Source organism: Canis lupus, chromosome 25, assembly GCF_003254725.2.
Source record: "Canis lupus dingo isolate Sandy chromosome 25, ASM325472v2, whole genome shotgun sequence".
NCBI lineage: Eukaryota > Metazoa > Chordata > Mammalia > Carnivora > Canidae > Canis > Canis lupus.
Window position 1 is genome coordinate 44,452,342 of NC_064267.1, and position 24,339 is coordinate 44,476,680.

The 24,339-nt window shown below is 37.4% G+C and overlaps 1 protein-coding gene across 7 annotated transcripts in view; it reads left to right on the plus strand.

The window, feature by feature from the left end:
* GIGYF2 (GRB10 interacting GYF protein 2) overlaps positions 1–24,339 on the plus strand; it is a 136,272-nt gene that overhangs the window by 19,999 nt on the left and 91,934 nt on the right. For all 7 annotated transcript variants that reach the window (XM_025463460.3, XM_025463462.3, XM_025463463.3 and 4 more), the window contains 3 exons: positions 7,727–7,810; positions 18,652–18,781; positions 19,708–19,803. In XM_025463460.3, the coding sequence (XP_025319245.1) occupies positions 7,770–7,810; positions 18,652–18,781; positions 19,708–19,803 (267 nt within the window). In that variant the 5' untranslated portion in view covers positions 7,727–7,769. The remainder of the gene's footprint in view (positions 1–7,726; positions 7,811–18,651; positions 18,782–19,707; positions 19,804–24,339) is intronic.

A 24,339-nucleotide genomic window follows, 5' to 3' on the forward strand; every position in this document is an offset into this window, starting at 1 on the left:
CCAGGTCTCCAGGATCACACCCCGGGCTGAAGGTGGCGCTAAACCACTGACCCATCCAGGGATCCCCCTGCTGTTCAGATTCTGATTCTACTTTGGCTTCTTCCTGCTGTGTTTCTCCAATTAGGACTTAGACTACATAGATCTGTAGCTCCTTCCGTGTTCATAGTGATTGGATGTGTCCAGAAGTTATCTGGCTTCTTGACACTGCTAGGTTGTGAGAAAATGAAGCATTTTGGGCAGCCTGGGTGGCTCAGAGGTTTAGCACTGCCTTCAGTCCAGGGCCTGATCCTGGAGACCTGGGATCGAGTCCCATGTCAGGCTCCCTGCATGGAGCCTGCTTCTCCATCTGCCTGTGTCTCTGCCTCTCTTTCTCTCTCTCTGTCATGATAAATAAAATTAAAAAAAAAAAAAGAAGCACTTTATGTCATTGTGTACACTTTATGTCCTTTTCCAACTACTTTTTCAGAGGTTTGGATGCTTCTATATTTCAGAGATGATAGGACCAGGACTTGTTCTCAGAATTCTTGAAGCCTGCTAACTCCACTGTGCCATGTGTTACTGTCATCACTGGTCATGAGATGAATGAAAGTCCATGTGGTTATTTATCTTTTTTGTCTCATTTTCGTAACCACTGAGTTTTTTCTCTGTTGACCCAATCTCATGGTTTCGTTCCTTTCCAAGAACTTTTACTGAGATTTCTGAAGTGTCATTTTTGTGTGTTAAACCTTTCATATGTTAAATTGTTCATAGGATGTTTTTCAGTGTTATTAAGGTAACTGAAGCCCACTCTGCCCTGATAATTTTGCTGTCTCTTTAGCCCTCTGAGGTTACTAGTATATTTCCCTGCATAAAAGTAGCAGTGTCAGTAGGCAGAATCAGAAACTTTATTCTCTTCTGTTCATGGCCTGTTCTGTTTCTTTGCTAGGGTGATGACCATTTAGCCTGGTTTACTCCTATTGTCTCTATGTAATTACTACTCTGCTTGAACACACATTTTCTGATGTATGTATGTATATAAACTGTACCCCTAATGTGGGGGTTGAACTCACAGCCCTGACATCAAGAGTCCCATGTTCTACCGACTGAGCCAGCCAGATGCTTCCTCTCACCACATTTCTATAACTACTTTACAAATCACCAGTGACTTCATTGGTAGGAGACAATCTTTATCTTTTTTGCTTTCAGTGTTTGAAACTTTTAAATTCTATAGAAAAAGAATTGTGCCAGTTCTTTATTGTATACACAGATTAGAAACTTACTAGGAAAATAATTATCCATAATTCCACTGTTCAGAAGTAAATATTAACATTTTGGGGCATATTTATATATATCCACTAAGGATATATTTTAGAATGTGTTGAATGTTATATTCTCTGTAGTCTGTAACCTGCCTTGAACACTTAATATGTTGTTGACGTCTTTTTATGTCAGTGAATATAGTTACTATTTGTTGTCATCAGCATTCTATAGGTATGTAGGTCTGGCTTTCACAATATCTGCTCTATTTCTAACACCTCACCTTTCCTTTTAGCTCTTGATAATTCATTCTCCTCTTGGCACCTTGATCTTCCTAAAATACAAGTTTTATCCTAGACATTTTCTTGCCCTAATCTTTTTATAGCCTTTCATTGCCCCTGGGATATAATATACTAAGTCTTCTATAATATGGCCACTGATTTACCAGTCTTCACTTTAGTTTTTAGCCCTTTTGAACTGATAGATAATCTCCCCAGAGACCCTGGCTCTTTCTCCCATCTGTTAGAGTCAGTGAACATGGAGAAAGTGAGAGTCCATGATAGGGTGAAAGATTAGTGCTGGAGATCTCTAACTATGTGGTCTTTCTCTTCTTGCCAGTATCGTCCTGCATTGTGTTTGCTGGGCTTTGTTCTTATCCCTTGAGCTTGTCCCCACTTGGCTTCTACTTTGGGATAGTTTCATTCAGTTTTTGGTTACAGTTATGTAGATTTACTTCCAAATCTGTTTTCTCATCCCCATCCTCACTCTGTAGTGGAGTTCAAGGTCTATAATAATGGTCTTTTGGGGTGTTTCCTCAGGTGTGTTGATTTTGACCAAAACTATGAGTGTTTTTCCTCTCAAATTTTATTTCTTTTCAATTTTCTTTTTACTTTCAAGCTTTATATACAGATTCAAAAAGCACTGTACATTGATATTGACTCCTGTAGTTTCCATTCCACTTCTGCATCCTCTGTGTAGATTTTCCTTTCCAGAGGGACCAGTGCTGCTTCTACTTACGAAATGGAGTAGATACTTGAATGGATCTTTGGTTTTATGCAGGTCATTGTAAGGGAGGGAGGGCAAGGCAGTCCTTCCAGGGCAGAGGATTGGCACAGAAAAAGAAGAAGAAGGAGAATGCAGTGGAGAGTATAAAGTTCTCATTTGGCCTTGAGTTCGGAGGTGAATTGAGAAGGTAGGGATTATCAGATTGGTGGGGACCTAAAATACCAAGAATTTTGACCATACATGGTAGGTAGGTTTAATTGACCATTTTACAGAGGGGTAAGCATGACCAGAATAGTACGTTAGGAAGATTGATCTTGTTGGATGTGAGTACTTAGTGATTCAGGGAAACAGATTAGAAATTTCATTGTAATAATCCAAACGTGAGTTAACAAAGGCTTAACTGTAATGAAAGAATGCAAGAGAAATCTTGAAAAGGAAATTGACCAAATTTGAGACAAAAATGACAGGATATAAGGAAGCAATGAGGAAGGAGTTGCATATGATTCTGTGCTTTTGAGCCTGGCTAATTACTGAACTCTGAGAACAATGGTACCTTGATCAGTTTTTGTTGAGGTAGATATCTAGGTGGAACAGGCAGCTGGAAATAGCATCTGGGTCATGGGAGAAAAAAATCAAATCTGTATCACAGTGTGGGTGTGTGTGGGGAGGGGCTTCCCTAGGGAATAGCAACTAAATAGGAAGGAAATGAAGATAGGAAAAAACAGTACCAGTGCAATGCTGGTCATGGAGGAGAGTTTCAAGAAAAGGCAATCTAGAAAGGTAGAGCACAGCATCCAGAGTCTGGTTCAAATCCTGACTTGCTGTGAAAATTCAGGGCTGTTTTCTGATGGTGACAACATGTAGCTCAAGGTGAACCCTATGCATTTCAGGACCTCACTGCATCCTTAGAAAGGACAATTGAGAAATACACCCAGTTTCCATTCTAATTTATAATGCAGAGGTATTGAGTAAGATACTCTATCTAGTACATATGTAAATACATTAGAACTGGGCTCATTTAAATGGATGTGGATGGGGCAGTCTGAGGTGGAGAATTCAGAATTAGAGATTATAGTACTATAAGCTTTTGAATGAGATTTCTTCAATGGTTGTGACTCTTAGGTTTCCTTTTTTAATTTATAAAGGAGAACAAGTAGAAGACCATTCTGAGTAATGTAGGTGTCTTTAGTTGATAATTAAGTCACGTAGATTATTATTCTTAGGTCCTCAAGAGCTCTTCAGAAATCTTAATGGAAACCATGTTATAAATGGTAGTTAGGTTTCCAGCCTAGGACATTAAAAAGAATAGCTTTTAATGTTTGCACTACCTGTAAGGTTTATAGGTGGAATGGTAAAGAGGACCAGAACAGGATTTCCTTGCTTGTTCCTTACTGTCTAAGTCTAGTCTAAGGCTTCTCCTGTAATTCAAGACTGCTCCCTGCAGTTGGGAAGGTTAGGTGTTACACAACTCTAAGGACTCCGTTGGCATTCTTTGTAGTAATGGTGCTCACACAATTTTGTGCTTCCAAGACTTGTGTGGTAGTAATTGAAAGGGGGAATTAAAAAAATTTTTTTTAATACAACTATCAAATAATTCAGTTTTTAATTGAGAGTCATTTGCCTTGTAAATTCAGTCTGGTTAAAATCTTGACTTGCTTTATAAATTCAGCATAAATATAAAACTGTTTTCCAGCAGTCAAAGTTCCACAGGGTTTGAGTATAAAACATTTGGCTAGATGGGGTTTAAAATGGTAGTAAAAACACTCCTTCAGGATGTTTTGTATTACAATAAAGCCTCTTAGTTGATGTAGGTCCACATACTTTTTAAAAGCACACTGAATTGATTTATGCCAAATATGGTCACAGGGCTGATTTGTAAGCAGCATACCTGTATTGATTTACAATGGGTACTTACTTGGAGTCTGATCAACACTCTCTTGACAAGTCATTTCAGTTGGAATGTACCATAATTTAATTGAATCTAATGTGCATCGGTTGTGAGATTGTTAAAAAACATTTTTAAAAAGATTTTATTTATTTATTTGAGAGAAAGAGAAAGTGAGAAAGTGTGCATGTGAGCACAAAGGGAGAGGGAGAAGCAGACTCCCCACTGATCAGAGAACCCAAAGCAGGGCTTCTTCCCAGAACCCTGGGGTCATGACCTGAGCTGAAGGCAGACAACTAACTGAGCTGCCTGAGCACACCAGTGAGTGTCTTCATGTATTATTAAGGAAGAAATCATACTGTGAAGTAAGCTCTGCCACAGTTTTTTAATTACTTAAAATTTTTATTTTACATTTTTTCCTTTTAGTCTGGTAGTCTATGACAGCTCTTATTTGACATTTTTTAGATTCAGAAAACATTTTTCATAAATTGTTATTTTTTTAAAGTTATCTCTACATCCAACATGGAGCTTGAACTCATGACCATGATCAAGAGCTACATGTTCTTTTTTTTTTTTTTTTAAGATTTTATTTATGGGGTGGCTGGGTGGTTGAGCATCTGCCTTTGGCTCAGGGGTGATCCTGAGGTCCTGGGATTGAGTCCCGTATTGGGCTCCCTGTAGGTAGCCCGCTTCTTCCTCTTCCTCTCTCCATGTCTCTCATGAATGAATAAATAAAATCTTTAAAAAAAATGTTTTATTTGTGAGAGAGAGCATGTGCGCACATACACGTGTGTGCATGAGTGAGCAAGCATGAGCTGATTGAGGGGTAGAAGGAGAAGGAGAAGCAGACTCCCTGCTGAGCAGAGAACCTGATGCAGCACTGGATCCCAAGACCCTGAGATCACGAGCTGAGCCGTAGTCTGACGCTTCACCCAGATGCTCCATGAGTCACATACTCTTCTGACTGAGCCAGTCAGGTGCCCATTATTTTACATTTTTAAAAAAGTTCCTTTAAACTTATTTAGCAAATAAGTCTAATAGATTTTATTATATGATATATATTTTATATATATGTTACAGAGAAAATAGAAGTGAAATAAATTGTTAAGATATTCCTCAGATTCCGACATATTATGTCTGACTCTTCTACATCATGAAGAATTTAGGATTATGGAAATTTCTTTCCTCCTTCCTCTCCCTATCAGTTTAGGGTCATGTCATTAAGGGTATTAATGATGAAATGTTTCTTGGGGGAATGCTCCATTGTTTTCTCATCAATTTAAAATTCAGTGATTTGGTGCTTCTGAAATTTTCAAAAGCAGTCTAAGTTGTTTAATTTTTCCCTCTTTAAGTACTTTGGGGCTACTGCATGTGGCCACATGTGGGTTGTGCGTTGTCCAGTCTCAGCAGGAAACTCTAACAAAGTTCATCTGCATTTGGTTCTTTTCCTCAAGTTCTGTAAAGCACTTAGAATCATTTATTTGATGATGAAAACTTACTTCACTAATATCCCATTGCTGTATTTTCTTTCTTTTATATATACTACATATCATTTCAATTTAGAATTATTTTATAATCTTTTTGAAGACATTTTAAGCAGCAGTTTTAAAAATCAGATACTAGCAACAATACAGTTGAAAGGATGATAATATGAATGGTTATGACCAAATTTATTCTGGACAATGACAGCTTCCTTTGAGCTGAGAGCAGTTGTAACAGGATACTAATTAAGATGTATTCTAATTTCAGAGAGGTTAAAATGTGCAAAACCATGTGTCTTAAGTGGTTTTTTTTTTTTGCAATCACCAGTTGCTTAAGAGGTGGGGAGGGCACTAAGTTGATCTCAGCTCTAGTCTGGTGTACAAGCTTGAGGGGTCAGGTAGCAGAGAATCAGGGTTAAATTAGAGTATGGGCGTCTCCCTAGGATTGAATAACCTCCCTCAGGGTTGAAATAGGGCTAGAAATACCTTCCAGGAAGGGGGACAGATAAATTATTTTTTATTTACTTTTATTTTTTCCCCACCCTGCTGAGTTTTTCCCTTTTTCTCCTCCCCTCCCAGGGTAGACAAATTAATAGCTGATTATGGACATTAACATATTTTTATTTTGCCTTTTCTGCATTTTTGACTAATTTCTGGTTAGTATTTTTATGCAATCTCTACACCCACAACCGCAAGATCAAGAGTTGAATGCTCTACCAACTGAGCCAGCTAGGCACCCTGAAGCATTTTTTTTTCTAGTTAATTATTTTTAGATCTTCTAAATAGAAATAAGAGTCAGGGTAATATGACTTTATCTTGGAGATATTTACAATATATTTATAATATTTATAGTATTTCTCATTTTTAAGCTCTGAGGTCTTTTTCCCCCCAGCTTTACTGAGATATAATTGACACATTATATTGTCTAGGTTTAAAGCATATGTAGTGTGTTGGTTTGATATGTTTATATTTTGCAAAATGATTACCACCTTAGCGTAAAACTAATAACCTCATTCCATCACATACTATTTCTTTCTTGTGGTGAGAACATTTAAGATCTAATCTCTTAGCAGCTTTCAAGTGTATAATATGGTATTATGAGTTGTAATCACCTTGCTGTACATTAGATCCCCAGAAGTGGAACTTTGTATCCTTGGACCATATATCTCCCTATTTTTATTTCCCCTGCCTCCCAGCCCTTGGTGACTGCCACTCTGTACTCTATTTCTCTGAGTATGGTGTTTTTAGATTCCATATAGAAGTAATACCCTACACTATTTGTCTTTTCCTGTCTGACTTATTTCGCTTTAAGCTCTGATATATATATTTTTTAATATTTTATTTATTTATGATAGACATAGAGAGAGAGAGAGAGAGAGAGAGAGAGGCAGAGACACAGGCAGAGGGAGAGACAGGCTCCATGCCGGGAGCCCGAAGTGGGACTCGATCCCCGGGCTCCAGGATCCCGCCATGGGCCAAAGACAGGCGCTAAACTGCTGAGCCACCCAGGGATCCCCTAAGCTCTGATATTTTAAAATGGCTTTTGAAAGGTCACTTAGGAAATTTATTACTGAGTTATTTTAACTTGATGGTTCAAGATAAATTTTTTAAAAAGAATCACTAGTGTGTAAACATGCTAAACAAAGTGGGGAGAGTTGTAGCAGAAACTATAAGATAGAAAGGGAGGATGCCTATTTTAAGAATCTTTCATATACCTCCTGGTGATTAGAGAGCCATTGCAAGGGAATAATATAAATTAAAATGTAAATCTGTTACCCTTCATTTACTCCCTATTGCTCAATGGCTAATGAAGAAGATCCTTAATTTGGTCCCTGGTGCCCTGCATGGTGTGTTCCCACCTATCTGATCAGCTTCATCTTAGACCATGCCCCCTTTCCCCAGATAAACATAAGAAGACAGTGAATTGAAATGTAAGGTGGATTTATAAATTTCACTTTGCCTGCTATACTGTTATAAACAGGGATTAAAAAATCCCATTCTGGTGGCTCTAGTTAAGAGGAGCCAGGGAATAAGTAAAAAAACTCTAGCTAGACTTTCTGGATTGGGATTCTGCATTTACTCTTGATTAATTGTATGGAGATATTTTTCTCTTTAACAGGTTTCTCCACATATAAAAATCTATTGTAAAAATACGGAAAATAATGGCAGCGGAAACACAGACACTGAACTTTGGGCCTGAATGGTGAGTTTTCACAATCTGATCCTGTTGAATATTGGATATAGTACTAGTATAGTAGTAAGGTATTTGTACAGATATTGGGTGGTTTATAAATGTACATGTTTCTGAGACTTTGATTTATCCTAGTTGAAAACAGTGTAGCTTGTCTAGGAATAAATTACATTTGGTTAATGACTGCATTCTGTTTTTAAAACTTTCTTGATCTGGCCATGTAATGATAATGGGATTTTCTTGGTCTGGTTTTGCAATGATAATAGACTCCTTGCAGTCCCACCACCCTAGCAAATTATTTGCTTTTTCTTTTGAGCCCTTGTCTAGGTGCATATAAAATTTTTCATAAAATTGTAACATTTTTATCTGTATTTGTTTTCTGCTACAATGCTGTTTTGTGAGTGCTGTTCATAGACTTGTTTGAAAACATAGTTTTTATTGAATTACTATTTGAGTTTTATTTTTTTGATGGGCCAGGGAGGTGGTCCAGAATTATACTGGCTATTAACTGTAGCCCATCTAAGATTGATATAGCATTTGCCATAATAACAATTAATTGACCTTTGAGTCTCTTACAGATGTGTTTGGACCCTGAATATGGAATTCTCATGGAATTTTGAGATCCATCACATTGTAGTGTGACTTTTTCCCCCTCTTCTTCTTTCCCCCCCAATGTTGGTGATTGAAGATCCTCTCATCAGTGGCATGAATAGTTGTTTTTTCTATTCAAATCTTGAGCCAGAGGCAGTGTATATAAAGTGGATAAATTGGAATGGTATCGTAAACATTCTTGATTGTTCAGGTGAAATATGATTCAGACTTCTGTAGTAACTCACTGCTTGAGGACACTTACTAACTTATTTTATGCATTTATTTTTTATATGTAATTCCTAAATTTTCTTGGCCCCTTATAGCTAGCATTTGGAGACTGAGGAGAAATCACTACTTGAAGTTCTAAGAACTGATGCAGCTTCTCTACTTTGAGAGTTTATTTTGGAAACATTAACTTAATTAATGCTGTACCTATTTGAGGTCTTAGTTTGTATTTTAAAAACAATTTTATTACCATATCTATATATGTTTCTAAAGAAATTAAGAGATTACAAGTAAGCCAGAGGAAGGTAACATCATCATAATTTTACAGTCCATGATAACCACTGTAAATAGGTTAGTTTATTTTTCCAGGTGGTTTTATGTATGCTTATTTGTATATATGTACATTATTTTCACAAAAACGGGATCATACTGTACATTCAGCTTTGTAACCTGCTTTTAAAGAATAACCACATGAAAAGTATCTTTTTTTAATCAATAAATGTTTTCTATTATCTTAAATGGTGGCATTGTATGATGTACCATTATTTATTTAACTAGTCTAGATGTAGCATATATAGGCTGTTTTCAGCTTTTCATTATAATGAAAATATTTTTGATGAAATTCTTGTAGCTAAACTTTATTCACAACTTAATAACTTTCTTTATAAGGTGGTTTTAAATCCATATAGCTCACTTTGTAAATCATTTTGTGTGTAACTCTTCTGCCTTTATCTAGAATTTGTAACTGCTTCTCTTTTGTATTTACACACTTTCTTTCATTGTAAAAAACATGATTAAAATTGTCAGCTAATTTAAAGAAGTTGCCCCCTTCCCCCACCTCACCCTTTAAGAAAAAGAGACAACACCAGGAACTTAGCTTAAACCAAAAAAAAAAAAAAAAAAAAAAAAAAAAACCTGCTGGAGATGTTCTAGAGTCAGAACACGTTTAGCTTGATGTCCTATACCATAGATTGGTAAACTGTGACCCATGGGACTATAAATAAAGTTTTTATAAGTGCAATTTTATTGAACACAGCCACACCCATTTTTTCCCCCATATTACCTGGCTGCTTTCATACTATAGTGGCAAGGGAGTAGTTACAACAGAGGCCATCTGGCTCAAAAAGCTTAAATATTTACTCTCTAGCCTTCTACAGAGAAGTTTTTTGGCCCCTGCCCTAAACCATGGGTTCCCAGTCATTTCAGTGTGTCAATGACCCAGTCTATCAATAGCGCCGTACATTTTTTCATTGGTACGCTGAAGTTTTTTGTTTGATCAGTCCAAGTTTTGTACAAAATTTGAATTGGAGTAACTTTATTAGAGAACATTTACTAGTCCCATGCTTAAACAAAACAGTAGCTTTACCTAATTCTTGCCAACTGCAGGCATTTTTAGAGCTTAGGAGCCTTCCCATGGTCATCTGAAGTGCCGTTAAACTAAGGAGTGGAGGTCTAAGTAGGCACACTATCTGTTTGGTATCATCTATCAAATTTTTTTCTGGCAAAGGGAATATATGAGACCTTTAAGTAACTCAGATAATCCTGAACTAGAAAGCTGCAGTGTGAATAGAAGCTGCTGTATTTCTCTGCATGTAACATTACATTCATTGTGGAGCTTGAGGTAAGGAACTGTGTTTGGAATACTTGAGAATCAAAGTTTAGAGTGATTGCATTCCATCAGGGTGTAACTCTGAACCATAGAGGAACATTTAGTGATACTTTATTCTATTTATTAAGATCATTATTTTTATTATGATGTAAGACCAATGTTCAATAAGAGATGAATGGAATGAAGAGATTTACTGATACTTGGGACAGTAGTAAAGTTGGGAGAGTGTTGAAAATTGTGGTAAAGGCAGACCATGAATGACCATATAAGTGGACTTTTTAAGGTAGGTCTGTGAAAGCATTAGATCTTAGCTCATTTCTATGTTTAGAATAAAGAAATGTATTATATAATCACCAATTTAAAAAAGTGTGATAGATTTAACAGAGGAGTAAATAGTTTTTAGGAATAAGATTTTATTTATTCATGAGATACACACAGAGAGAGAGAGAGGCAGAGACATACACAGAGGGAGAAGCGGGCTCCATGCAGGGAGCCCGATGTGGGACTCCATCCCTGGACTCCAGGATCATGCCTTGAGCGGAAGGCAGATGCTTAACTGCTGAGCCACCCAGGTGTCCCCAAAGCAATGGTCTTTACTCAAATGTTACCATCTTATACCTCTCTTGACTATCTATACAATACCTTCCCCTTATTCCCTGCCTCCCTTCTCTGATTAATTTTTTCATCATGGTCTATATCCAAATAGAACATGGCAAATATTTTACTCACTTATTCTCTTTATTATTTCTATCCCATCCTCCAGCTCCCACTAGACTGTGAGCTCCACTGAGGGCAGGTCCTTTGGTCTCGATTTTTGTACAATTTATTCGCTGCTGTATCTCCAGTTCCTTCATTATAGTAGGTACTCAATAAATATTTGTTCAATGAGTGAATGAATTTTTGGAAAGTAAAGTTGATTTTAATGTTTTGTTATAAATATGTGTGTACATCCTTGAACCGTTTTGTTTGTACTGCTGTTTATTTATTTTGGAATAATTCCTTGGAAGTGGAGTTATTAAATCAAAAATTTCATTTTTAAGTCTTTGGATGATGTATGTTATGGACAGATTGACTACCAGAAGGATTGTGTGAATTTAATTCCCATTCTCTGCCTGTTTACCTCACCCTTGACAAAACACTAAATACTACCTTAAGAAAAACAATTTTTGTTTTGTTTTGTTTTAAATCTGGTAGATTCAGGTTTTTTGGAATTTTTTATTTCACTAACAGAGTAATTCATACTTATTCTGGGAAACCTTGGAGGAAACAGTAGTACAAAAAGAAAAATAAAATATCTAAGTTATCCTTAATTTTACCATCCAAAGAACCATTGCTAACATTTTGGGTTGTATCCTCCTATTCTTTTCTTTTTTTTGCAAATGTTTGTATGTATATTTAAAGACATTTTGAAAAACCAAGTTCATTATTACAGTTTTATTTGGGGATTTTTTTTCTTTGAGGATTATAAACGGATAAATGTAGATGATAAAGGAATTTGGCATAGGGGGAATAATTGCAGATATTTACCTGGCTTTATGGGGAAGGAACCAACGAATCTCCTTTAGATTTTCTCCTATCCCATCTCCTCCATGGCCTTAGGGAAGTTTTCTCAGGTCTTTACTTGCAAGAAAGTGAGGCACCTCTTTACCCTAAAGCACTTTGTTTATACCTGTGTGAAAGTAGCTACATCTTTGTGTTGTGTGTCTGTGTTTACTCAGAAAAGAACAAAAGAAAGGCACCGTGTATCTCAATTTTGCTAAGCCCATTGTTTACCTTAGCTTGCCGAACATAAGCACTTAGTAAATGTTGGATGAAGGCATTTGAGTCTTATGGGGTGGGGCGAAATGAGGGCAAAGAAGGAAAACTTGACATTGCTAGATTACTAGTATCATCTTTGTGGGCTTGTGGGTAAAATGAGCAAAATTCTGGAGAATGGAATGCATTATTCATCCCAGTTTTCAAAAAGAGTGAAAGACATCTGTGTGGTCTGGAGGGATAAATAATTCAATATTATTGAGAGGTGTATTTTAGAAGAGAGTATTAAGATTTGCTTAGAAAACATTTCTCATGTGCCTCCTATGTTCTGTGTCTTGTGTTAGGTTCTGAGGCAACAAGGTTGAAATGACCTGGTACCTGCTTTTGAATGATGTAGTGGGGAAGCTGACACTAAATAATTTCACTATAATACCAATGTGTAAAGGAAGTGTAGTGAAGTATAGGATATTGAGCTACTTATTTGATGTCTGTAGATCTCTCATCCTTCAATACTTTTCCAAAACTGAGCTCATGAGTTTTACTGTTTTTATTAATTTATTCATTCATGAGAGACACAGAGAGAGGCAGAGACTTAGGCAGAGGGGGAGAAGCAGGCTCCCCATAGGGAGCCCAATACAGGACTGGATCCTCTATCCCAGGACCACGCCCTGAGCTGAAGGCAGACACTCAACCGCTGAGCCACCCAGGTGTCCCGAGTTTTACTGTTTTAAATTTCTCCTTTTGTTTAATATTAAATACCACAGTCTGCCATTAGCTCAAGCTCGAAGTCTTGGAGTTACCCTGGGTATTTCTTTTACTTCTGTATTTCTACATCTAGTCCATCACAGTGCTGTGTCAGCTTCATCTCCAACATATCTCTTGAATCTGTTAATTTCTCTCCACCTGCATTGCTGTCACCCTAATATAAGTATGATTACAGGAGTGGCCTAATGTTTTATGGCTTCCATTCTTCTCACTGTTCTTCCTATAGTAATCTTAAAATATAAATTGGGTCAGGTTTTTCTCCAAAATCCTTTAGTAACTGTATGTCTGTACTGTTGATTAGCTTTTTCTTCCCCTAGCCAGTTAACTCCGTTAAGGCTCAGCAGGTACTTGTGTGTAGCCAAGATCTTGAGGATTTCTGTTTCTCCTCTTTTTCCCCTTATTCTCTCTCCAGCTACCCCCCATCCTCCTCATTCTGACTCTTCCTTCTCCTTCCACTTAACCTCTCTGCTCCCGCAGCAGCCTTCCCCTCTCCCAAGTGAAAATGGCTTGAAAAAATATTCCTGATAGCAGAAAGGACATGTATAAAGACAAAGGGGTAAGAAATGGCAAGTTTAAGAGAGGAATTCTGAGACATTGTCTTTACTATAGTGTGAAATGTGTGAGAGATGAGCTTGGAGGCAGCCTTTTTGCGTTAAGAAGCTCTGGATTTATTTGATCATTATATGCCAATAAACAATTGTTTATCAGGGAACACCTTATTCAGGCTTGCATTTGAAATATGTTTGTAGTAGTGTGGAGGATGAACAGTGACTAGCTATATCACTTAGGATGCTGTTGTAGCAGTCCAGGTAAGAAAGAAAAGTGTGGACAATAATGGGTTAGTTGATCCAGGGGATGGCTTAAGAAATTTAGGATCTAAAACTGGTAGGATGTGGTAATTGGGTATGGAAGATGGTAGAAGGTGAGGAGTAAAGGATGATTCCCAGACTTTTTTTTTTTTTAAGATTTTATTTATTTATTTATTTATTCATAAGAGACACAGAGAGGCAGAAACATAGGCAGAGGGAGAAGCAAGCTCCCTCCGGGGAGCCTGATGCAAAACTCGATCCCAGGATCCCGAGATCATGACCTCTGGTCAACCACTGAGCCACCCTGGTGTCCTTGATTCCAGACTTTTAATTCTGTGGTTGAGTAGATGGTGGTCTCCTTATTACCCACCTTAAGGTGATAAGGGGGGTTGGGATGAATCAGCTGATGAGTAGGGTTTGGGACATGTTAAAGCTAAAGCTATGGGGTCTCTAGGTGGTTGAATGTGGAAGTCTTAAACTCTAGGGAAGTCAGAGCTGGAATTGAGAATCAGGAGCTTACCCAGAAATGGTTTTTGACCCTACATCTTCACATATCTACATTGACATTCCAGATTGCTTTCATAAGCTGAAGTTTGGATTTGGGACAGTAATTAATATGTGAAGACCTTGGGGTATCATGGAGTTTTAGAAGGTCCTGCTAATGCTACCTATCAGTTACTACTACTCATACTAGACCTAGGCCTCTTGTGTTAAACAGATCTCAGTATGACCATAAAGGTGAAGGTGACAAGGATAGGAAGTTGCCCCTTGGATTTGTGTGGGTTATTGATGAACTCTACTGGAGCAGTGGAGTTGTAGAGGAGAAGCCAGATTATGCTGGTGTGGTTTTGTTTGTTTGTTTCTTTTTTTTTTTTTTTTTGCACTAGGTTTTGAAGTGACCTGGAAGTGCAGATGTGGAGATGGTTCTGAAATGAAGAGGAAAGATGAGCAATGATGCATAACTAGGGGGGGATGCTGCATTACAGGAGTTTTAAACATATCACTATTAGATATATTTAGAGACTAAGGGGAAAGCAAATAGGAGGGATTAAATTTCTAGAAGAGAGAGTTGTATGGAGCAAGATCCAGGAGAGGTTAAAAATCATTGGTGGGAAAAAAAAAAAATCACTGGTGGGTTTTTAGGGAGGGATATTACCCAAGTATGTTTTTAGCTTTTCCAGATATCTGTAGGTGGGGAGGGACTTGAAACAGGATTTGTCGATTATTGAGTAGAGCACAGTTCTCCTTATTCAGCCTATCTTAGTTTGAATTACTCTCAGTTTTCCTTGGTCTGTTCTTTTCACAATATCTGGAGGAATCTCTTGAGAATGCACTCCGGTTACGTTATTTTTAATAGATCTGGTGCCTATAAGAAGTATTTGGTGCTTGACATTGGACATTCAATCCTTGGGCAGCAGGACGTGGGGGTCCATTGGAAGGGAACCAGGGTCATGAGTGGATTTGAAACCTTATGAGGAACAGATGAAGAAATTAGTAATGTTGAGCCATGAGAAGGAAAAGTCTTGAGACAGTGTGACTATTTTCCGGTACCCAAGTGATTTTCATTCCAAAAAGCACCTAGTTGTGCCCTCTAGTGGTAGAAACTATTGGCGAGCATACTGGTTTAGTATAAGAAAGATCTTTTAACAAAATTTTTTTCTAAAGATTTTATTTTTTGATTTATTTTAGACAGCATGTGAGTGGGGGGGAGGGACAAAAGGAGAGTGAGAATGAGTGCTTCAAGCTGACTCCCCGCTGAGCATGCAACCCAATGTGGAGCTTCATCCTGCAACTCTCAGATCATGACCCCAGCCGAAATCAAGGGTTGGACACAATCAGCTGAACCACCTAAGCACCCCTAAATATTTTTAGTAAAAAACTATATATATTTTAAAATTAATGTTTGGCAGACTAAATGTTGGCTATTTTAAATAAAAATTTGAGATTTTGTTCTTTTTAGTCATGAAAACTTAGGTTTGAGTCTTTGTTTTGCTGGCTGTAAATGTGGGCAAGTTGTGTAACCCTCGTCTGTTAATTGGGGTTGTCGTGAAGCTGAAATAAAATGAGGTACAGCATGTGTAAAATTCACAACCTCAGTTCTCAGTGGATATTAATTCCACTTCTTCAGGAAAAAAGCCCAACTTTACATGAATTTGATGGAAAGCAGTTTCCTGGAAGGTTAGTCAACAGTGGTTGGATCACTTCTTCATGGGCATGTTTTATTTGGTTGTCCCAACCTGTCTTACAGGACTTGGACTAAATGACTTCCAAGTCCAGGAATAACTGAAAAGAAAACAAAAGATCAGTTATTAGCAATAAGCACTCCCAGCACCCAGATTATACTTTTAATATGCATTAGAGAGAATCAGGCTCCCTGGAGAAACGGCTAATTCTAAATCTGAGGCAAGAAATAATACAGGTTATGTCTGGAACATACTGATATATCAGGTAAAAAAGAAGCTGTTAAAGACCCTTAGGGTTGTGTCAGAAGGATTTAGGAGAGCCAATCTGAATAGTCTCCCATTGGTCAAAGGTAAGACAATTTGCAGGGTACCTGGCCTGCTTGCTCAGTCAGTGGAGCATTTGACTCTTGATCTCAGGGTTGTGAGTTAGGTGTGGAGCCTACCTAAAAAAAAAAAAAAAAAAAAAAAAAAAAAAAAAGGAGATTTTGAATATTGTTAAGAATAATTAGTTAAGGATAGTTTAACTTTAAAAATAATTTGTTACCATTGGAAGATGCTAGTAAATTAAGTCCCTATTTTGAAAACCAATTGAAAAGAATCAAGACTTTTTTCTTTTTTCCTATATTAACTATACTATTTGGTAACAATACCAAAAAGTATAAGAGAGAAGCTTCTCCTTGTAGAAATACTCCAGCTAATAAATAAGGAATGATAGAATATAGTCACTTTGTAACCTTGTATTTATTAATGAATAAATTTAGGGACCTAAGCCTTGGTTATCAGAGACTGCTAGACTCAAAAAACCAACGAGGCAGTCTGTGCTTCCTGATGGCAAAACATGGAAGTCTTTCCAAATCTGATCAGGTCTTTATATCCAGTCACCAATGTCATTAATGCAGAGAGCAGAGAAACATGTTACACTATATAGCACAGAGATAAGAATCAGCAAAATCCAGACTAGAAAAAAATCCGTATCTTTTAGAACATTCTGAAATATTTAAAAATGAAAAACGTTTCCTTAAAAATTCCTTCAAAAAATCTTTGAAAGCATATGATTTCCTTCGAAATAGTATCAGAGTAGGGTTAGATGGAGTGGTAGAAGGAGCAGGGTTGGCCATGGGTTATTGATTTGGGGGCTGGGTGAACAGTATGTGGGAGTTTGTTATGTAATTCTTGGTATTTTTATATATGTTCAAAATTGTCCATAAATGTTAAAAAAAAAAAAGTGAGTAGAAAGATAAGATAGAAACATTGAAAAAAGACCCTATAGTCTTTTACTAATATGTCCTCCCGCCTTTTCTGGAATTATATTGTACATGTAAACATATTTTTATATTTATGTGTATATAATTTTTGGATAATATGCAAGTAATGCTCTTTTATTTCATATTTTTAAAAGTGTATAGTGTAGATCATTCCCTTTTTTGGTTATGTGAATAAAGCTTAGCAATTTTGGGAATATATTTTATTTATTTTTTAAAGATTTTATTTATTCATGAGAGACAGAGAGAGAGAGAGAGAGAGAAGAGGGGCAGAGACACAGGCAGAGGGAGAAGCAGGCTCCATACAGGGAGCCTGACCTGTGACTTGATCTGGGGCCTCCAGGATCAGGCCCTGGGCCGAAGGCAGCGCTAAACCGCTGAGCCACCCAGGCTGCCTGGAGAGTGTATTTTAATGCTTCTGTTGAATTTTCCTTTAGGCTAAATCTGAAGTAAAGTATCTTAGTGCCTTTTATTCTTGATACTCACTATATAGAACTTCAGGCATGGGATCCCTGGGTGGCGCAGCGGTTTAGCGCCTGCCTTTGGCCCAGGGCGCGATCCTGGAGACCCGGGATCGAATCCCACATCGGGCTCCCGGTGCATGGAGCCTGCTTCTCCCTCTGCCTGTGTCTCTGCCTCTCTCTCTCTCTCTCTGTGACTATCATAAATAAATAAAAACTTTAAAAAAAAAAAAAAAAAAAAAAAAAAAAAAAAAAAAAAAAGAACTTCAGGCAGCCCTCAGATAAGGAGTTATTGCTGATAGTTTTGCTATCTGCTCTTTGACACAGTGCTGCAGTAGGATCTTATTTTTGCCATTTTTTGCTGAGTTGCCCTACCTTTTTTTTTTTTTTTTTTTAAATAAAAGCATCTTACAAATATTTCCCTTTCCCAAGTTCCATTCCTCTTAGAGTATATTTTTATTTTTTCCTAGCAGTAAATATGGCTCAAATTTTTTTCTTACACTTTCACCCTTCACTGCATTTTCAAATTCAGTACACTGATTCTTAGTTGCTTTCAGTAAAAATCATGAAATACTATAGGTATATAAAACTATGAAATTGTAGCATTTCTACACAGCATGAATGAGAAAATAAAACATTGCATTTAAAACACCCTTTATACTCTCCTTCCCTTTGCAGATAGAACCTTATCTTGAATTTTATATTTGTCAATTCATGTTTGTTTTTATACTTTTGCTATGCTTTATAGTGTTTTTAAACACTATAAATTTATTTGCAGGTTTACATGTATATCTTTTTATAGGCTTCTATGTTTGCTTTTTCTTTTATATAGAATACTTTGTTATTTAACAAATATTAATGTTTTATTAAATGTTAGCAGATCATTCTTTGAAGTGGTTGTTTCATTGCAATCCTACAGAAACTACTTGAAAATTTCCATTGTTTTACATCCTTAACAACAATTGGTATTCCAGATTTGTTAATTGGTACCGTCAGATTCATTAGTTCTTATTAATCTAATATGTATAAGGTGATTCTTCAGTTTCGTTTTAATCATGTTACTTTTATGATTTCGAAAAAGTGTCGCCTCTTCACTCCCAGACTTCTCAGGAACGTGCCATCATATTTTTTAAGTAAGGAATTGCCACAGGGTTGACACTTCATTTTTATATTTTATGTTTCTCCTATTCTAGGCTCCGAGCTCTATCCAGTGGTGGGAGTATCACGTCCCCTCCTCTTTCTCCAGCTTTGCCGAAGTATAAGTTAGCAGACTATCGTTATGGTCGAGAAGAAATGTTAGCACTTTTCCTTAAAGATAACAAGGTAAAAAAACAAAGTAAAGAATTTAGAATTATGAATGAGATTTCAGAGTACGTATGGTGATGTATTGATAGATGAGGTACCTATAATTTTTCTCTTTTTCTTGGCTTTGATACCTGTAGTAGTTGACAGAGAATCTTCTAAGTGTAAGGAGCTCTGTATTTCTTAGAGAAGACCTAAGATTTTGTTACAGGTGTGGAAAGCTTCATGGAAACAGGAAAATCTTCAGCACTTAATACTTTGTCTAATTTCCTCCTAATGTCTCCTTCATGTCTAGTTCTATCCCAGTTTGCTGGCTGAGAAATGCCATCACCTTGCACCTCTTACTCTTCAATTGGAAGTTAGGAGTGAGAAGAGGAGCTGTTTCTCTTCTTCCCCTTTTTGTGTTAACTATAAACAATTTTTAGTGGAGAGAACATGTTAAAATATATCACAGTTGTGTCACTTCTAAATGATCGAAACCAAAACAGCGTGTAAAGTACACTTACTATCTGACTAGTGAGAGATAATATTTTCCATTTTTTAAATATACTTTGTTTTTACTATTATTAATGGATTGGGGATCTCAAATTTTAATGATGATTGCTAAGAACAAATTGTTTGTGAAACTCTCTTTAGTACCTTGTTCCTTGAATTAAATATGGGGATTTTTACTCTTCCACTGTGCACTCTGGAATACCAGAGTTAGTGCTGTATATCAAATCTGAATGTGGTGATCTGATGGGAGGAAGAGGAAGTGACTGGGGTTTTTAATACTTGACCCTCTGAGAATATGTAAGTACTGCTGAAGGTAATTGTGGTTGACAAAGCTTTACTCCATATTTATAATAAACAGCAAGAGATAAACCAGACAGTATTTTTTCTTGTTTTATAGTTTTTGTGATTAGAGGGACAGCATTAATTTCATGGTCATATGTTTGGTCATACAGATACCTTCAGACCTTCTGGATAAAGAATTTCTGCCTATTCTACAGGAGGAGCCCCTGCCTCCGTTGGCTCTTGTACCCTTTACAGAAGAAGAACAGGTTTGTGACTAGCTTTGAGCCTTAGGTCAAAACCTTATTGCTTTCCATTGAGTCATGAAAATAGGAAGTTACTAGTTAGGCCCTAAGGCCATCCATCCCCACAGGTCTGCTTCCTTCTTTCTGTTTTTGCGAAAGTGTGGATGCCTGTCTTAGTTGATGAGATTCTGTTTTAGTTCTGAGGCTTTTTGAGTGTTTTATAGAGGTGAGGAAATGTTTCTAGATCCTTGAGGATGGGAATCTTATGATTTATTTGAGTAGAGAGAGAGAGCTACTTTTTGGGGGAGATAGGGGCTTCTTTTCAGAAAAATGTAGTTTTTCAGAAGTAATTAGCAACCTGGATTCTCTTGAATGCATTCTACCACTGAAGGAATATATAGATCTTCAGCCCAAAATGTGCTTAATAATGGGTTCTCTGTCACCAATTTTTGTTTATGATGTGAGAAAGTTAGATTTTGGGGCTGGAAAGTAGATTTTGTGTTGTCTTTATTTATGGTGTGTTGTTTCCAAACATAAATAAGAGTTTCTGATTTTAAGGAACTTATGGTAATTGTTGTAAAACGGAAAAATAAGAACTTTATTGGAATGCTGGAAGGCCATTTTATTAATTCATTTATCTTTTAGAGATTTATTTATTTATTTTAAAGAGAGTGTGTGCTTGCACAAGGGTGGGGAGGGGCAGAGGGAGAAGAAGTTAATCCCAAGCAGAGTGCATGCTGAGTGTGGAGCCTGGCATGGGGCTTGATCCCACTACTGTGAGATCGTGGCTTGAGCTAAAACCAAGAGTCAGACGCTCAACCAACTGAGCCACCCAGGCATCCATGGAATGCCACTTTATGTTTATTTATTTATTTTATTTATTAGAGACAGAACAAGAGTATGAGTTGGATGAGGAGCAGAGGGAAAAGCAGACTCACAGCTGAGCAGGGAACCTGGGGAGGGCTTGATCCCACGACCCTGCGATCATGACCTGAACTGAAGGCAGACACTTAACTGACTGAGCCACCCAGGAACCCTGGAATGCCACATTAAATGAAGAATCCTAATTTCTTTTCTTTTCTTTTCTTTTTTTTTTTTTAAACAGATTTCTTGAGGGGCACCTGGGTGGCTCAGTCAGTTAAGCATCTGCCTTCAGCGCAGGTCATGATCTCAGGGATCTGGGATCCAGCCTGTGTCGGGCTCCCTGCTCAGTGGAGAGTCTTCCTCTCCCTCTCCTTTTACCCCTCCCTCACTCCCTGCTCTTGTGCGCGCGCTCTCTCTCTCTCTCAAATACATAAATAAAATCTTTAAAAAAACAAAAATACAGCTTTCTTGGGACAAAATTTGTATGTCATACTGTTCACTCTTTTAAACTATACAGTTTGGTGGGTTGTATAACCATGAGTTGTATAACCATCACAACTGTCTTATTCCAGAACATTTCATCATTACTTTTTGCAATAACCCTGGATGTTTCCTTTACACTCTTGCCATAGTTTGCAGGAGGAAATCACTCTATTAAGAAAGAGATGCTTATTAGAAGCTCTCTGTTACAACTATGCTAAGTTCTAAGAAAGGTGTGATATTAATCGTTGGTGATTTTCATTGCCAGTGTCATAAACAGTTTTTGTTTTGTTTATAACTTCTTTTGAACTAGGTTAGTTTTGTCTTTATTCATGAAACCCAGTATCATTTAGTATCATCAGTGGATATTTTCATTGTCAAAAGTTGTTTGTTTATTGCTATAAAAAGTACACAAGAAAGAAAGGATACTGTCGCCAGTGATGGCTGAAAATTTCCTTTTCAAAATTGGGGCCAGTTTCCTTTTCTTTTTTTTTTTTTATTTTTATGATTTTATTTATCTGAGAGAGAGAGAGAGAGGCAAAGACACAGTCAGAGGGAGAAGCAGGCTCCATGCAGGGAGCCCGATGCAGGACTTGATCCTAGGACTCCAAGATTATGCCCTGGGCCGAAGGCAGGCACTAAACCACTGAGCCACCCAGGGATCCCTAGTTCCCTTTTCAAAAAGATTTGACATATGGCAGTATTTTGGTTTAATTTTTCTTAAAAATATTTTTACTATGAAGTCTTTCAAATAGATAAGTATAGAGAATATTATCACAAATACCATTATGTTTATGATTGAGATAGAGAAATCTTAAAATTATTATGTATTTGTGGGGTTTTTTTTGTTTGTTTTAAAAATGAGATTTCTCATATTGTGGCTGTATTCCACCCTTCCTTCTTTCCCAGATATTACTTTGAATTGGATAATTTTTCTCATTCATGTTTTAATATTTTCATTACATGTTTGTATATCCATATGCCATAAAAATTTCATTTTACAGGGTTATACATTTTTAAAAAAGTTTTTAGTATTTTTATTTATTTGACAGAGTGCACAAGTAGGACAAGAGGCAGAGAGAGGGAGCAAGAAGCCCAATGTGGGACTTGATCTGAGGACCGTGGGATCATGACCTGAGCTAAAGGCAGATGCCTAAGCTACTTAGGCGCCCATATTGTTATTTTTTAAAGATTTTACTGTTTTTACTTATTTATTTCTAAAGATTTTTATTTATTCACTTGAGAGAGAATGAGAGAGAGAGAGAGAACATGCACGCGCATGAGCAGGATGAGGTACAGAGAGTGAAGCAGACTGTCCAGTGAGCAAGGAGACCGATGCAGGGCTCCATCCTAGAACTCCAGGATCATGACCTAAGCCGAAGGCAGATGCTTAACTGACTGAGGCACCCCAGGTGCCCCAAAGATTTTATTTTTTTTAATCTCTACACCTGCTGTGGGACTTGAACCTACAATCCTGAGATCACATGCTCTACTGGCTCAGCCAGCCAGGTGTCTCTAATGATTGATTTATTTATTTATTTATTTATTTATTTATTTATTTATTTATTTATTTATTTATTTAATTATATTTATTTATTCATGATAGATGTAGAGAGAGAAGAGACACAGGCAGAGGGAGAAGCAGGCTCCATGCTGGGAGCCTGACGTGGGACTTGATCCCGGGACTCCAGGATCGCGCCCTGGGCCAAAGGCAGACGCTAAACCACTGAGCCACCCAGGGATCCCCATAATTTTATTTTTAAGTAATCTCTGCATCCAACATGGAGCTTGAATCTCTAACCCCGAAATCAAGAGTCACTCACTCCACCGACGGAGCCAGCCAGGTGCTTTTAAAGGGTTATGAATTTTATTATTTTTTTATTTTTTATTTTTTAAAAGATTCTATTTATTCACGAGACACAAAGAGAGAGAGAGAGAGAGAGAGAGGCAGAGACACAGGCAGAGGGAGAAGCAGGCTCCATGCAGGGAGCCTGACATGGGACTTGATCCCGGGTCTCCAGGATCACGCCCTGGGCTGAAGGCGGCGCTAAACCACTGAGCCATCCTGGTTGCCCAGGTTATGAATTTTATATTGAAGATGGCATACAGTAGTTTTTATTCTGTAGTTTGATTTTTTTCTTTCAATAATGAATTTTAGATTTATCTGTGTTGATACACATAGCTTTAGTTAATTCATCCCTTCTGTTTAGTATTCCATGTGTGAGAAAATCCAGAGTTTTTCCAGTCTCCTCTGGTTAGAGATTTAGGTTGTTTTGAAATTTTGCTATTGCAAATTATGCTGCAGTAATTATTCTTAGAACCTGCGTTTTAAAATTGAAATGGTTAGATTTGGTTCTTTGTGTGTGTGTGTGTGTGTTTTTTTTTAAAGGTTTTATTTATTTTAAGAGAGAGCACGAGTGACTGGAAGGGGGCTAGAGGGAGAATCTTGAGAAGACCCCATGCTGACCCCAGTGTGGGGCTTGATCCCAGGACCCCGAGATCATAACCTGAGCTGAAACCATCATCAGAGGCTCAACAGATTGAGCCACCCAGGCACCCTAGTTCTGTGTGTGTGTGTGTTTAAGAATTTTATTTAGTTACTTGAGAGAGACAGACAAAGATAGTGGCAGAGAGTACCAAGTGGGGAGGAGAGAGAGAAGCAGACTCCTTGCTGAGCAGGGAGCCTGGCTTGGTACTCCATCCCAGGACCCTGGGATTGTGACGTGGACTGAAGGCAGACACTTAACTGACTGAGCCACCCACATACCCTTTTTGGTGTCTCTTTAAACACACAGATGTGGGTGATGTAATGTGAGTAATGCTACATTAGTTTCTATAGTAATTTAAGCCATTTTGCACTGTTACCAGCCGCATATGTGAGGTCTCATTTTTTTTATGCAACCCTCTAGCTCTTGATTTTTACAGTTTGGCCAAAACAGTGGCTGTGATAGTTGTGTGTGGCTTTTTTTTCCTTTTTTTTTTTTTGTATTTCACTAGTCACTATCAGCTTGAGTACCATTTCATATCCCTGTGGCCATTATGGTTTCTGATTTGGTTGTGTTCTTTGTCCATTGTTTTACTGGGTTGTCTTTCTTGTTGATTTTACAATTTCTTTATATTTTCTTTAACATCAATAAAATCTGTTTTTTTAATCTTATTTTTTTTAATAAAAGGTACTCAGGGGTACCTGGGTGGTATAGTTGGTTAAGCAGTTGA